Source organism: Eptatretus burgeri, chromosome 11, assembly GCF_056783735.1.
Source record: "Eptatretus burgeri isolate ZD-2024b chromosome 11, Ebu_testis_v1, whole genome shotgun sequence".
NCBI lineage: Eukaryota > Metazoa > Chordata > Myxini > Myxiniformes > Myxinidae > Eptatretus > Eptatretus burgeri.
This window is the reverse complement of record NC_140971.1, coordinates 4,584,088-4,599,697: the sequence shown is the minus strand read 5'-3', so window position 1 is coordinate 4,599,697 and position 15,610 is coordinate 4,584,088. Positions and strand designations below refer to the sequence as shown.

Here is a 15,610-nt window from a genome sequence, read left to right as displayed (position 1 = left end):
TTATTGGTTCACGAGTGCCAGCCAGAGTGACCAGTATATTCATTTTGTCTGTCTGTCCAGAACATAACTCCGTGGACTTTGATCCGATCTTGATGAAACTTGGTTATGTGTTCGATATCAATGTCGAGTTGTGTTTTCCTAGATGAGGGCGTGGCTACGCTCATTGTGGGCGGAGCAACGCCCAAAAATAGCCATTTTTAGGGGGTAGTCGGATTAAAAATCTATCTTCTCCGAGGGAATTGACTGAATGGAATGGGTTCTTCGGTATTTGAATAGCAAAATGAATTATCTAAAACTTGTCGTTGTCCGATTTTTCATTTTCGTCCCAAGGTCAAGGTCACAAGGTCAAAAAGTTAGAAAATTGCGAATTTTGACATAAAAATCATACGACCGCCCAAACTTTGAGAGCTCGGATGACAACATTTTTTTTGATGCGTAATCTTGAGGTCATTCCCCACCTCAAGTCTTGAAACCATTTTGCTGTATCTCGAACACCTTGTCCGTGACGCCCCCTTCAAGTTTGTTTTTTACGCCAATTTCATCAAAGTATGGATAATCCGAGGAGTGCGAAATGCCATATAGCCTATATGACGTTAAATTGTTCCAGAGGAAGTTTTGCACCAAATGTCATAATCCTTGACCTTTGACCTTTAAAGGCCACAAAGGTCAAATTTTCAAAGTTGTGGGAATCGAACCGGGTTTTCGACCATCTTCGACGAACTAACTCCAATAAGCTATAGCACGTATCCTGTTTCCTTATTTTAATGTCCACAACATTGTTTTGTGACCTTTAAAGTTTATGCAAAGGTCAAATTTTGAAAGTTGTTGAACGAAACCGGGTTTTCGACATTTTGCAGCTAATAACCTGTCACTCGTACCACATCATGTTGATCATTTTTATAACTTGGTCAAAAATAATCACATTGTCTCATCCTTGACTTCTGAAACGACCTACATCGTCAAATACCGCTCGTGAACCATCGTCGTCTCCAGACTTGTCTTTCTTAACATCATTAGGGCACCAATCGAAAATTCCTCGGTAATCGTTTCCTTTGTTTTTGCCTCCTGCGTAAATATTTGTTAATTTATTAATGAGTCTGCGGAACTTTTGGACCGAATTGTAAAAAAAATTCCACAATAATTGTTCAAAACGACCTCGATTCGCACACCCGAGGCCCATTGCTAAATCTGTCACCAAGGAAGCTCGACGCTTATGGTTTGAATTTTGGGCCTTGTGGGCGATCTATCAATCGTCGGTGAACCTCAGCGACGTACTCGGACCCGTACAGGCCTGCCCAGAAGTGTATGCGTCACTGGTGTTGCCTTAACTCCCACTGGATTTAGGTGTGTCCGCCAACAAGACGGGATTGCAGGAAGGACGTCACCAGGCCCATGGTGCCTGTGTCACGTCCTCGCTCTTGCAGATCTTGCTCCAAGTCGAAATGTAACTGGTTGTTTGGGAAAGATGGGTTGGGCGGTGTGTGTGCGTGTGCGTGTGCGTGTGCGTGTAAATCTGTCGGTGCCTGTATAGTATCATTGCATGTTGAAAGGGCCGACACTAACTTTGTTTGCATTTCAGATCTGTGATCATATCATCTGAGTAGCTTCCTACTGCAGATTCCAAACACCCTTTCATCCCTAAACACGACGTCTCGACAGTGAAACCACCTGACCCACACGCTCTAACCGCCCGATATTTGATCTCGACCCGACTCGTTTCCTCCACACGTGGCATAAAACCTGTAATTACCTGAGTTGTTGAAAAATATTTGGCCTTTATTGAGGGTGTGTGTGATGAAAACATCGGTGGTTCTTGAACCATTGTGAGTACGTACTTGTGTTTCATTCCAAGAATTTTTTTGAACGACACGATTGGCGTTTGAAGGGTACCCTCCCGATCCCCAACCCGCGTTCATTGTTGCGGCGTATAATAATGGTGGAATTCATGTTAAATGTGCGGACAGATGTGGATTATGTCGCAATGTATCTATTATCCAGCGATTCGATGAGATGCTGACACACCAATAATGGAGCCGAGGGATCGGGCGTACAGGGATTGGGCGAGCGGCGGGCGTGTGATGGACGGGGAATTGGGCGAGGGACAGACAGGTGTTAAAGGATTCAGTGAAATGGTTATTCTGTAATCGTCTTCCTCCGATGATTGACTGAATTGCAGCTCGGCTCCGGGTGTGTGGGGCTCGCTCTGGGCGGGTCTCGTTAAAATCGTAAATTTACGCAATTGGAATAACATTTTGTAAGGGGTATTGTGTTTGGGCAAATGGTTTAAAAATTACTCGCGCAATGGGGACATTAAATCCCAGATGGACTGATCTGTTTTGTAGGATTCCATGTGAGGTAATGTGTTGATGTTCCTATACAGATACCCCTTTGTGTACAAACCTCAGTGCCGCGATGTACCCGTAAACTTGCACTCGTTTGTCTCTGCCCCGTCGGTCTTTCTGCGTGCCTGTCGATGTGGCGTCTCCGTCCACGGCACTCCCTTGTATTTGTCTTTGATGTAAGAAATCCCAGTAATGTGGCTTGTTTGCATTTACCTCTCTGGAACCTGGCTGGACAGTGGGAGCCATCTTGATCATTACCTTGAAAAATGTCACTCATGATCATCAAGGTGTTTCACTGACTCTGTTGAGAGTTAGGAGGGAAGGAAATGTTTTGTACAGGTATTGGTAAAAAAAAAAAAAATTTGTATTCCTTGTTGAGGCTCGTGTGAGAGCTAACACACAACGCACAGTAAGTGGCGTAATGAGACAAGAGGGGTGGGATGGGAAGGACAAGACAGTGGGGAACAGAGACATTCGGAGATCTGTGGAAGGGAGAGGGATGGGACAGGGAACACGGGGAAGAGAAGATGGAAATTACAGGGACTTTCAGAAAGGAAAGCAGGGAATTTGAAGGAGGTGGGCTTGGGTGGATTATCGGGGGTAGAAAAGATTGAGGATTTGGATGGGGGATGATAGGTGGTGCTGAACAGATGTTTTGAAGGCCTGGAGGGAAGAATGGGAAAGACTAGAGTGAGGGAGTTTATTCCAAAGGTGGGGAAAAAGAGGAATGAAAGAGTGAAGATGAGCAGTGATTCGTGATTTTGGTAGTTTTACCAGAAGGGGGTTGTTGGCGGATCTTGAGCGCCCTGAGGAAATGTGGTGGGGACAAATCTCAGAGAGAGCAGGGGGGCGAGGCTGGAGAGGAGTCGGTAGAAGACAGAAAGACCACCGACCAACCTGCGGTGATTGAGTGAGAGGCCCAAGACTCAGCCTCATTGCGGGAGATGCCAATGATCCGAAATGCCCTGGTTTCCACAGCGTGAAGCCGAGAAAGGTGGGAGGCAGGAGCACCAGCCCAGAGGGCAGAGGAGTACTCCATCAGGCTGCGGACAAAAGCTTTGTAAGTGGTCAGGAGCTCAGGAGGGCCGAGGAAGGACTTTGCACGATGGAGGATTCCCAGTCTATGACTGGCGTTGGAGGCGAGGTTTGAAATGTGGCTTTCCCAGGAAAGGTCATGGCAGATAGTGAGACCTAGAAGCTTGAAAGAAAGGACTTCTTCCAGATGATTGTTGAGAAAGTGGATGGGAGGGGGGGGTTTCTAAATGGTCCTTTTGGAGAGACAAAGTGAGAGTGTAAGATTTGTCCGGATTGAAAGACATGTTCCACATGTTGGACCAGTTTGTGATTTTATCCAGATCTGCAGTGAGCGAAGAAGCTGCTGCTTGCCGGTCTGAGGGATGACCGATGGTACGGCAGAGGGTGGAGTCATCAGCAAAGAGATATAGAGGGTTTTCCAAGAATGTTGTGTGCACAGGCAGAACTTTATATATGAAGGGCATTCAAAAACACCTCGTCCAGGATGCACCGAGATTTCTCATTCTTAAATATGTACACACACAAACTGAAAGGTCAAAAGGTACCAGCTTATTGTGAGTATTCCGTGTTCTGAGAAATGATTTGAGTTTCAATTGACTCCATGCTCACCCTGCCGTGGCGCACCCCCCCCCCCCTCGCCATATACAGCGGAGAGCGGCCGTGAGAGCCCTGTTAATTGTCATCTGGCCAAACTCCGTGCCCTCCACAACGCGTTAACCGGTTTGCGCGTACCTTTTAGCAATGGGCCGAGCTGGACTCACGCATTCAGGAGAAAGCTCGGAGGGTAGACATGGACATCTGTCGTCGTATCGAGCTTACTGCCAAGCTGTGTGACATCGCGCAACACTGTGGCGACGGCAACGCTCTGGCAAAGGTACGAGGCTTGGAATACCGACGGCCATGGAGCTAAGGATGGATGCTTTCGAAGTTTGATCAAGAATATCCAAACGATGCACAAGTTTGTTTGTTTTTTTTTTTGATCTTTATTTTTGTCTCCTCCAGCTAACGTCACCCCGACGAGATGGTCGCCACAGCAGTGACGCAGAAGATGTCGCCGATCTGCATTCTGGAAAGGCGGGAGGAGGGGCGGTCGGCGGTCGACACGTGGACGGCATTTCGGAAACGTCCGAGGAAGAGGCGATGTCCGGGAACCTTACAGATGAAGTGAAGAAGATGTGGCACCAGATGTGAGTTTGCCTCTTGTTTGCATGATGACGTGTTTCCATTTCTGCCCAGAATGGAGTGAAAATATGGAGCGCAAGGTGCGTTGGTGCTTTTGTAGCTCACGTGAGAGCACATGGTGACGATGGGTGAACAAACGTCCAGTGGTTGGTTTGTTTAGCCCTGCTGCGTTTAACCTGATGAAGTCCACGATCCTTCACAGGCTAAGTAATCATTTGGTCAATTTTGAGCACCTTGCTGTTGGCACATTATCGGTCCCCTCGTGTTCTAGCACCCACGGTGCTCGTGGAGGGGGATGGCAGAGTGGGGTATGAGGAAGGGGGTGCAGCTTGTGCTCTGATCCGAACAAACACAATTTTTGAAGTTGAAGTTGAAGTGGGGAGGGGGCGGGGGGGAGTGAGGTGCTGAGCTTGAACATCCTGGCTCGATGGTGGTGGTTATGGGTAGTGGTTAGGGGTGGGGGAGCGCTTGAATACCCCAGCAATATGGCGAGGCCAATCTACGAAGCTGTTTTTCTCTGAACTGAATAAAACTTGCCATCCCTGTGTTTCACCGTCCCACAAATACTCGTTAGTTAACCACATCAACTCATCCGTACTTATCTACTGTCATTGGCACGAGCAGAGAAAGCCCTCCATCTGATGTCGTCCACCTTTTCACTTGTGTCAGTGACAGGTTGTTTGCATTCTGTGGCATTTGTTAACCTCTGTCTTGTTTTAAAAAAAAAATAATAATTTAACACTAAAGTATTTTAAGCATTTTCTGTTGAAGTTTGCACGTGGATTTATTGCTTAACATATTTGTGTACCGACTTGTCCCCACCCATCATGATCCACAATGATCTCTGAATTATTAGTCACTGAACGATAATGGTTTTGTGGGTGAAAAACAAAACCCGAATGGCTCCCATCTGAGCCTCTCCATGGTAAAAGAAGTTCTTTTGGAGGATCCTCTGTTATCGGGATGGGGTCTTTCAACTATAGATAGGTCAAACGGCACCCATCGGCGTGTATCGAATTGAGACCGTAATGTGATGTTTCAGTCATTTGGTACAACCTGGTCCTTCTGGTCTTGATTATGTTGTTATGTGGAGTGTGAGGATGATTTGTGAGTGTTTGCCTTGTTCGAGACGAGGTTTTGTTCCATGGTGTTTGTCTTGTTCCAGGAGATGAGGATTTGTCCCATGATGTTTACCTTGTTCCAGGAGATGAGGATTTGTCCCACGATGTTTGCTTTGTTCCAGGAGATGAGGTTTTGTCCCATGAGGTTTGCCGTGTTCCAGGAGACGAGGTTTTGTACCACGATGTTTATCTTGTTGCAGGAGACGAGGTTTTGTCCCACAATGTTTGCCTTGTTCCAGGAGATGAGGTTTTGTCCCACGGTGTTTACCTTTTCCAGGAGATGAGGTTTTGTCCCACAATGTTTACCTTGTTCCAGGAGATGAGGTTTTGTCCCACAATGTTTACCTTTTTTCCAGGAGATGAGGTTTTGTCCCACGGTGTTTACCTTTTCCAGGAGATGAGGTTTTGTCCCACAATGTTTACCTTGTTCCAGGAGATGAGGTTTTGTCCCACGGTGTTTACCTTGTTCCAGGAGACGAAGTTTTGTCCCACGGTGTTTACCTTGTTCCAGGAGATGAGGTTTTGTCCCACGGTGTTTTCGTTGTTCCAGGAGATGAGGTTTTGTCCCATGGTGTTTTCGTTGTTCCAGGAGATGAGGTTTTGTCCCATGGTGTTTTTGTTGTTCCAGGAGATGAGGTTTTGTCCCACGGTGTTTACCTTTTTCCAGGAGATGAGGTTTTGTCCCACAGTGTTTTCGTTGTTCCAGGAGATGAGGTTTTGTCCCACGGTGTTTTCGTTGTTCCAGGAGATGAGGTTTTGTCCCACGGTGTTTTCGTTGTTCCAGGAGATGAGGTTTTGTCCCATGGTGTTTTTGTTGTTCCAGGAGATGAGGTTTTGTCCCACGGTGTTTTCGTTGTTCCAGGAGATGAGGTTTTGTCCCATGGTGTTTTCGTTGTTCCAGGAGATGAGGTTTTGTCCCATGGTGTTTTTGTTGTTCCAGGAGATGAGGTTTTGTCCCACGGTGTTTACCTTTTTCCAGGAGACAAGGTTTTGTCCCACGGTGTTTTCGTTGTTCCAGGAGATGAGGTTTTGTCCCATGGTGTTTTTGTTGTTCCAGGAGATGAGGTTTTGTCCCACGGTGTTTACCTTTTTCCAGGAGACAAGGTTTTGTCCCACGGTGTTTTCGTTGTTCCAGGAGATGAGGTTTTGTCCCACGGTGTTTACCTTTTTCCAGGAGATGAGGTTTTGTCCCACGGTATTTACCTTGTTCCACGAGACGAGGTTTTGTCCCACGGTATTTACCTTGTTCCAGGATACGAGGTTTTGTCCCACAGTATTTACCTTATTCCAGGAGACGAGGTTTTGTCCCACGGTATTTACCTTGTTCCAGGAGACGAGGTTTTGTCCCACGGTGTTTACCTTGTTCCAGGAGATGAGGTTTTGTCCCACAGTATTTACCTTATTCCAGGAGACGAGGTTTTGTCCCACAGTATTTACCTTGCTCCAGGAGACGAGGTTTTGTCCCACGGTATTTACCTTGTTCCAGGAGACGAGGTTTTGTCCCACGGTATTTACCTTGTTCCAGGATACGAGGTTTTGTCCCACGGTATTTACCTTATTCCAGGAGACGAGGTTTTGTCCCACAGTATTTACCTTGTTCCAGGAGACGAGGTTTTGTCCCACGGTATTTACCTTGTTCCAGGAGACGAGGTTTTGTCCCACGGTATTTACCTTGTTCCAGGAGACGAGGTTTTGTCCCACAGTATTTACCTTGTTCCAGGAGACAAGGTTTTGTCCCACAGTATTTACCTTGTTCCAGGATACGAGGTTTTGTCCCACGGTATTTACCTTGTTCCAGGAGACGAGGTTTTGTCCCACAGTATTTACCTTGTTCCAGGATACGAGGTTTTGTCCCACGGTATTTACCTTGTTCCAGGAGACGAGGTTTTGTCCCACGGTGTTTGCCTTGTTCCAGGAGACGAGGTTTTGTCCCACGGTATTTACCTTGTTCCAGGAGACGAGGTTTTGTCCCACGGTATTTACCTTGTTCCAGGATACGAGGTTTTGTCCCACGGTATTTACCTTATTCCAGGAGACGAGGTTTTGTCCCACGGTATTTACCTTGTTCCAGGAGACGAGGTTTTGTCCCACGGTATTTACCTTATTCCAGGATACGAGGTTTTGTCCCATGGTATTTACCTTGTTCCAGGAGACGAGGTTTTGTCCCACGGTATTTACCTTGTTCCAGGATACGAGGTTTTGTCCCACGGTATTTACCTTGTTCCAGGAGACGAGGTTTTGTCCCACGGTATTTACCTTGTTCCAGGAGACGAGGTTTTGTCCCATGGTATTTACCTTGTTCCAGGATACGAGGTTTTGTCCCATGGTATTTACCTTGTTCCAGGAGACGAGGTTTTGTCTCACAGTATTTACCTTATTCCAGGATACGAGGTTTTGTCCCACGGTATTTACCTTATTCCAGGAGACGAGGTTTTGTCCCACAGTATTTACCTTATTCCAGGATACGAGGTTTTGTCCCACGGTATTTACCTTGTTCCAGGAGACGAGGTTTTGTCCCACGGTGTTTACCTTATTCCAGGAGACGAGGTTTTGTCCCACGGTATTTACCTTGTTCCAGGAGACGAGGTTTTGTCCCACGGTATTTACCTTATTCCAGGATACGAGGTTTTGTCCCACGGTATTTACCTTGTTCCAGGAGACGAGGTTTTGTCCCACGGTGTTTGCCTTGTTCCAGGAGACGAGGTTTTGTCCCACGGTATTTACCTTATTCCAGGATACGAGGTTTTGTCCCATGGTATTTACCTTGTTCCAGGAGACGAGGTTTTGTCCCACGGTATTTACCTTGTTCCAGGATACGAGGTTTTGTCCCACGGTATTTACCTTGTTCCAGGAGACGAGGTTTTGTCCCACGGTATTTACCTTGTTCCAGGAGACGAGGTTTTGTCCCATGGTATTTACCTTGTTCCAGGATACGAGGTTTTGTCCCATGGTATTTACCTTGTTCCAGGAGACGAGGTTTTGTCTCACAGTATTTACCTTATTCCAGGATACGAGGTTTTGTCCCACGGTATTTACCTTATTCCAGGAGACGAGGTTTTGTCCCACAGTATTTACCTTATTCCAGGATACGAGGTTTTGTCCCACGGTATTTACCTTGTTCCAGGAGACGAGGTTTTGTCCCACGGTGTTTACCTTATTCCAGGAGACGAGGTTTTGTCCCACGGTATTTACCTTGTTCCAGGAGACGAGGTTTTGTCCCACAGTATTTACCTTATTCCAGGATACGAGGTTTTGTCCCACGGTATTTACCTTGTTCCAGGATACGAGGTTTTGTCCCACGGTATTTACCTTGTTCCAGGAGACGAGGTTTTGTCCCACGGTGTTTGCCTTGTTCCAGGATACGAGGTTTTGTCCCATGGTATTTACCTTGTTCCAGGATACGAGGTTTTGTCCCATGGTATTTACCTTGTTCCAGGAGACGAGGTTTTGTCTCACAGTATTTACCTTATTCCAGGAGACGAGGTTTTGTCCCACGGTATTTACCTTATTCCAGGATACGAGGTTTTGTCCCACAGTATTTACCTTATTCCAGGATACGAGGTTTTGTCCCACAGTATTTACCTTATTCCAGGATACGAGGTTTTGTCCCACAGTATTTACCTTATTCCAGGAGACGAGGTTTTGTCCCACGGTATTTACCTTGTTCCAGGAGACGAGGTTTTGTCCCACGGTATTTACCTTGTTCCAGGAGACGAGGTTTTGTCCCACGGTGTTTGCCTTGTTCCAGGAGACGAGGTTTTGTCCCACGGTATTTACCTTGTTCCAGGAGACGAGGTTTTGTCCCACGGTATTTACCTTGTTCCAGGAGACGAGGTTTTGTCCCACGGTATTTACCTTGTTCCAGGAGACGAGGTTTTGTCCCACGGTGTTTGCCTTGTTCCAGGAGACGAGGTTTTGTCCCACGGTATTTACCTTGTTCCAGGAGACGAGGTTTTGTCCCACGGTATTTACCTTGTTCCAGGAGACGAGGTTTTGTCCCACGGTGTTTGCCTTGTTCCAGGAGACGAGGTTTTGTCCCACGGTATTTACCTTGTTCCAGGAGACGAGGTTTTGTCCCACGGTATTTACCTTGTTCCAGGAGACGAGGTTTTGTCCCACGGTATTTACCTTGTTCCAGGAGACGAGGTTTTGTCCCACGGTGTTTACCTTGTTCCAGGAGACGAGGTTTTGTCCCACGGTATTTACCTTGTTCCAGGATACGAGGTTTTGTCCCATGGTATTTACCTTGTTCCAGGATACGAGGTTTTGTCCCATGGTATTTACCTTGTTCCAGGAGACGAGGTTTTGTCTCACAGTATTTACCTTATTCCAGGAGACGAGGTTTTGTCCCACGGTATTTACCTTATTCCAGGATACGAGGTTTTGTCCCACAGTATTTACCTTATTCCAGGATACGAGGTTTTGTCCCACAGTATTTACCTTATTCCAGGATACGAGGTTTTGTCCCACAGTATTTACCTTATTCCAGGAGACGAGGTTTTGTCCCACGGTATTTACCTTGTTCCAGGAGACGAGGTTTTGTCCCACGGTATTTACCTTGTTCCAGGAGACGAGGTTTTGTCCCACGGTGTTTGCCTTGTTCCAGGAGACGAGGTTTTGTCCCACGGTATTTACCTTGTTCCAGGAGACGAGGTTTTGTCCCACGGTATTTACCTTGTTCCAGGAGACGAGGTTTTGTCCCACGGTATTTACCTTGTTCCAGGAGACGAGGTTTTGTCCCACGGTGTTTGCCTTGTTCCAGGAGACGAGGTTTTGTCCCACGGTATTTACCTTGTTCCAGGAGACGAGGTTTTGTCCCACGGTATTTACCTTGTTCCAGGAGACGAGGTTTTGTCCCACGGTGTTTACCTTGTTCCAGGAGACGAGGTTTTGTCCCACGGTATTTACCTTGTTCCAGGAGACGAGGTTTTGTCCCACGGTATTTACCTTGTTCCAGGAGACGAGGTTTTGTCCCACGGTATTTACCTTGTTCCAGGAGACGAGGTTTTGTCCCACGGTATTTACCTTGTTCCAGGAGACGAGGTTTTGTCCCACGGTATTTACCTTGTTCCAGGAGACGAGGTTTTGTCCCACGGTGTTTGCCTTGTTCCAGGAGACGAGGTTTTGTCCCACGGTATTTACCTTGTTCCAGGAGACGAGGTTTTGTCCCACAGTATTTACCTTATTCCAGGATACGAGGTTTTGTCCCACGGTATTTACCTTGTTCCAGGAGACGAGGTTTTGTCCCACGGTATTTACCTTGTTCCAGGAGACGAGGTTTTGTCCCACAGTATTTACCTTATTCCAGGATACGAGGTTTTGTCCCACGGTATTTACCTTGTTCCAGGATACGAGGTTTTGTCCCACAGTATTTATCTTATTCCAGGATACGAGGTTTTGTCTCACGGTATTTACCTTATTCCAGGATACGAGGTTTTGTCCCACGGTATTTACCTTGTTCCAGGAGACGAGGTTTTGTCCCACAGTATTTACCTTATTCCAGGATACGAGGTTTTGTCCCACGGTATTTACCTTGTTCCAGGAGACGAGGTTTTGTCCCACAGTATTTACCTTATTCCAGGATACGAGGTTTTGTCCCACGGTATTTACCTTGTTCCAGGAGATGAGGTTTTGTCCCACGGTATTTACCTTGTTCCAGGATACGAGGTTTTGTCCCACGGTATTTACCTTGTTCCAGGAGACGAGGTTTTGTCCCACGGTATTTACCTTGTTCCAGGAGACGAGGTTTTGTCCCACGGTATTTACCTTATTCCAGGATACGAGGTTTTGTCCCACGGTATTTACCTTGTTCCAGGATACGAGGTTTTGTCCCACGGTATTTACCTTGTTCCAGGAGACGAGGTTTTGTCCCACGGTATTTACCTTATTCCAGGATACGAGGTTTTGTCCCACGGTATTTACCTTGTTCCAGGATACGAGGTTTTGTCCCACGGTATTTACCTTGTTCCAGGATACGAGGTTTTGTCCCACGGTATTTACCTTGTTCCAGGAGACGAGGTTTTGTCCCACGGTATTTACCTTGTTCCAGGAGACGAGGTTTTGTCCCACGGTATTTACCTTGTTCCAGGATACGAGGTTTTGTCCCACGGTATTTACCTTGTTCCAGGAGACGAGGTTTTGTCCCACGGTATTTACCTTGTTCCAGGAGACGAGGTTTTGTCCCACGGTATTTACCTTGTTCCAGGAGACGAGGTTTTGTCCCACGGTATTTACCTTGTTCCAGGAGACGAGGTTTTGTCCCACGGTATTTACCTTATTCCAGGATACGAGGTTTTGTCCCACGGTATTTACCTTGTTCCAGGATACGAGGTTTTGTCCCACGGTATTTACCTTGTTCCAGGAGACGAGGTTTTGTCCCACGGTATTTACCTTATTCCAGGATACGAGGTTTTGTCCCACGGTATTTACCTTGTTCCAGGATACGAGGTTTTGTCCCACGGTATTTACCTTGTTCCAGGATACGAGGTTTTGTCCCACGGTATTTACCTTGTTCCAGGATACGAGGTTTTGTCCCACGGTATTTACCTTGTTCCAGGAGACGAGGTTTTGTCCCACGGTATTTACCTTGTTCCAGGAGACGAGGTTTTGTCCCATGGTATTTACCTTGTTCCAGGAGACGAGGTTTTGTCCCACGGCGTTTTCCTTGTCGAGGAGGTTCTTTCTGACTGTGATGGCATCATCAGGGGTGTGGAGGCATGCAGCCAGACAGGAAATTGGCAAACTGACGATTTCACTATTATGTCATTTTAATCTTATTTTAAACTTTAATTTTCAGAAGTGAAGTCTGAATTCACGCCAGGTACATACCATGATTACAGGTTTGACAAATTCAGCTAATTTTTAGTTGTTTATTCTTTCGTCTCGTCATCTGGAAGTCCAAACACACCCTCTTACGTCCCCTTTTAATAAAGAGCAATGGACTCGTACGTGAAACTTCAACGGATCATTTGTTCATCAGTAAATTAAAAACAATGAGCGCGTTTCTACAATGGACCACCCACCACACCATCCGCCTCCATTCCAAAAAGGTGATGTAATAGCTGAGCTGCTCTGCGGAAGATTAACGAGGGAGGGCGAAGAAGCTTCTCTCCTCGGGGTGTTGCGTGCAAGGCCGGCTCGTGCTATCCACTCGAGTTTGTTCAAACTCCGTCGTGAAAGCAAATGGCACGGAAGGTAAACCACTCCTGGGGCCGAACCCTTTACCTGTAATCGGTGCTGTGGTTAGCATGCAAGATCAGATTTAAAGGGCGGATGTGCCATTTGGACACACTTAGGAGTTGACACGAGTTGCTCACTTACTAGCACTAAGTATCTTCTGAGCTGAAGAAAGGCCGACTGGTTAGTCGAGCGACGGAGATACAGCGAGGTCTCCTCCAACGTCGTCCATGCATCCCTAAAAAGTGTGATGTTGTGGGAAATGATTTTTTCCCCCCCCCCCCCCATTTATATTGATATAACACTGAATTTGTCCCAAGTCAAAAAATTTTGCACTAAAAACACCTTTTTTTTATCGAGTCCAAAAAAAAAAAAAAAGGATATGTTTGCACATTTATTTGTGTTCAACAAACCTTCGCTTGAAGAACCCTCCCCTTACATCGTCACCGAGTCATCGCCGAGGAACACCACGAGGCTCGGAGGCTGCTTTCGCTTGCTGTGATCCTCGGTCCACATAAGGACTGTCCGCTTCATCTTCTCCATCGCACTGCCACGTGGACGGCCGTTAACTCTGTCACATTATTGATGCTTTCCTTAGTCTCGTCGACACTCTTAAAGATTGTTCGTACGGTCGGCGGTGGCAGTCAGAGAGATCTGGCAATGACCACTGCCCTCTCGCCACCATAATTGTACGTCTCGCAATGTCCATCTTGGTCTCCAAAGACACCGATTTTTGACGCTTCCTGGTGGCAGGCTCATTGTCCTCGGTGTTAGCAGGACATTCATCACTCAGGGGTTTTGTTTAGTGGAAATTCACTTCACACCAAAAGAGCACAAGCTCAGTGGGTGGATGCTGAACGTAGATTAAGATGGCTTGGGTAGGGGATGTGTCCTTCCGCCTCTCACCACTTTACATCCTTGTATATATACACACACACACACACACTACACCAACTACCTGGGATACTCTTCCGTCAACACAAGTGGCTCCTAGTTCTGTGCGGGATTGAGGAAAGTTGAGAAACGTGGCATACTGACAGGAACCGATGACGTTGTATGGAAACATGGCGACTTTGTTAGAACAAGCTCAAATGAGCTAAGATCCTCGTCCTCTTAATGATGACGTCATAAAAACGAATATGACGTCATTGTGATGTATCAGGTTTGCGATAAATTATATCTGTGCTAATGCCCGGCTTGATTCCCGCAAACAAAATTCAAACAGCTTGCCTAGTTTCGGAGATAATGGTATCGGCGATTTCCATTAGCGGAGATATTTTGACGTCATAACTTTTTTTTTTTCTCGGAGGAATTTCCAAAATCGGAGATGGTTACTGTCTGCGCGGGTTATCTTTACATATATATGCCAAGTTTCAGGAAGTTTCGATGAAAACTGTAGGCTGTGAAACAAAAAAGTCCACAAGAACAACGACGTGAGTAAGACTTGGAGATCTTCCACGAGGATCTAAAAATGTTCACCTATTGGTTCGTGACGTTGAAGGAGAAGTCACTGTGTTGGTGTGTAAATAGAACTCCACACTTGAGTACAATCTTTTGATTGGCTCATTTTGGAATCCACTTAAACTCGCAATGGCAAACAAGAAAATGAGCAATCGGAGATTGCAGACCCTCACCAGGACTTGTATTTTGTGTAGTGTTTGTTACATAATAGATGAGCCTCAAAAATTTTCATACTGATCAGATGTATCATACTACATATGCAATTATAACGTCATAACGAAGGCACCTATGACGTCATAAAAAATGGCACTCGTTCCCCATGGGGATTACTTGCCATGTGCTAAATTTCATTTTTTTTTTGCAAGGTGCGGTTTCAGATAGAGGTCCAAAGTTTTTGTTTTTCCAACATGGCTGCCACCACCATGTGATCTATGATATAATTATTGAAACATTCTCCATGAGTAGTTGCATCTGTAGTGAAAATTGTCTCGATCCGACAAGCGGTTAAACATGAGTCACATTTGCTCTACGGCTAGGATACAGCGGCCGTACCCCCCCTGAATTGACAAACATGCGGCGGCCACAGAGTTTCTGAGGTGGCCTCAGGGTGGCCCTACGCCGTATGGCTGTCTTTTACAGGCTGTAGGGGTCTCCGTGGAATTAAAGCTATAATTAAAGTTATAACTTTTTTCATTTATAGGTTGGCCGTAGAAATTCGACAAGCCGTAGCCATGACATAGTTGTGTTCCACGTAGGGCGTACGGTGGGCTTGCGTTATTCGTGCGTTTTCCGTCGGCTCTTATCAATGAAAAATGAATTTTGCCAACCCCCCAAAAAATTACGGCGGCCGCACTATTTCCACGTTCGCCTTAGGGCCCCCTTGCGGTCGCCTTGCGGGCACCTTGAGGCTACCTTGCGTCTGCCTTGAAAATTCTATGGCCACCGCAGGGACGCCCTAAGGTCACCGTGCGACATCAAATCAATGACCATACGGCACCCCCACGTTTTTGGTCTCCACAATTACTAAATACTACATTGTGTGACCGTGGAAATACTGCGGCCGCCCTATAATTACTAGTGGCCGCAGATTTTTTTTAGACCCTACGGCCGCCGAGCCAAATGTGACTGAAGCGTTACAGAGAAAAACACGAAAGTTCTGTGCGGACAAACACAAACAAACGGACCCAAACGCAATACCGTCTCCTTTGGCTTCGGCGAGGGTAACAGGTCGTTATCAAGACTAGTCGTTCATTCAACCACGCGTTGAGAATGGTATGCTAACTGCCGTAGGAA

The 15,610-nt window shown here is 46.5% G+C and overlaps 1 protein-coding gene across 1 annotated transcript in view; it reads left to right on the top strand.

Moving 5' to 3' along the window:
- LOC147016350 (intermediate filament family orphan 2-like) overlaps nt 1–15,610 on the top strand; it is a 50,027-nt gene that overhangs the window by 16,771 nt on the left and 17,646 nt on the right. The window contains exons 4-5 of the mRNA XM_085844957.1: nt 4,117–4,251; nt 4,380–4,564. Of these exons, the coding sequence (XP_085701083.1) occupies nt 4,117–4,251; nt 4,380–4,564 (320 nt within the window). The remainder of the gene's footprint in view (nt 1–4,116; nt 4,252–4,379; nt 4,565–15,610) is intronic.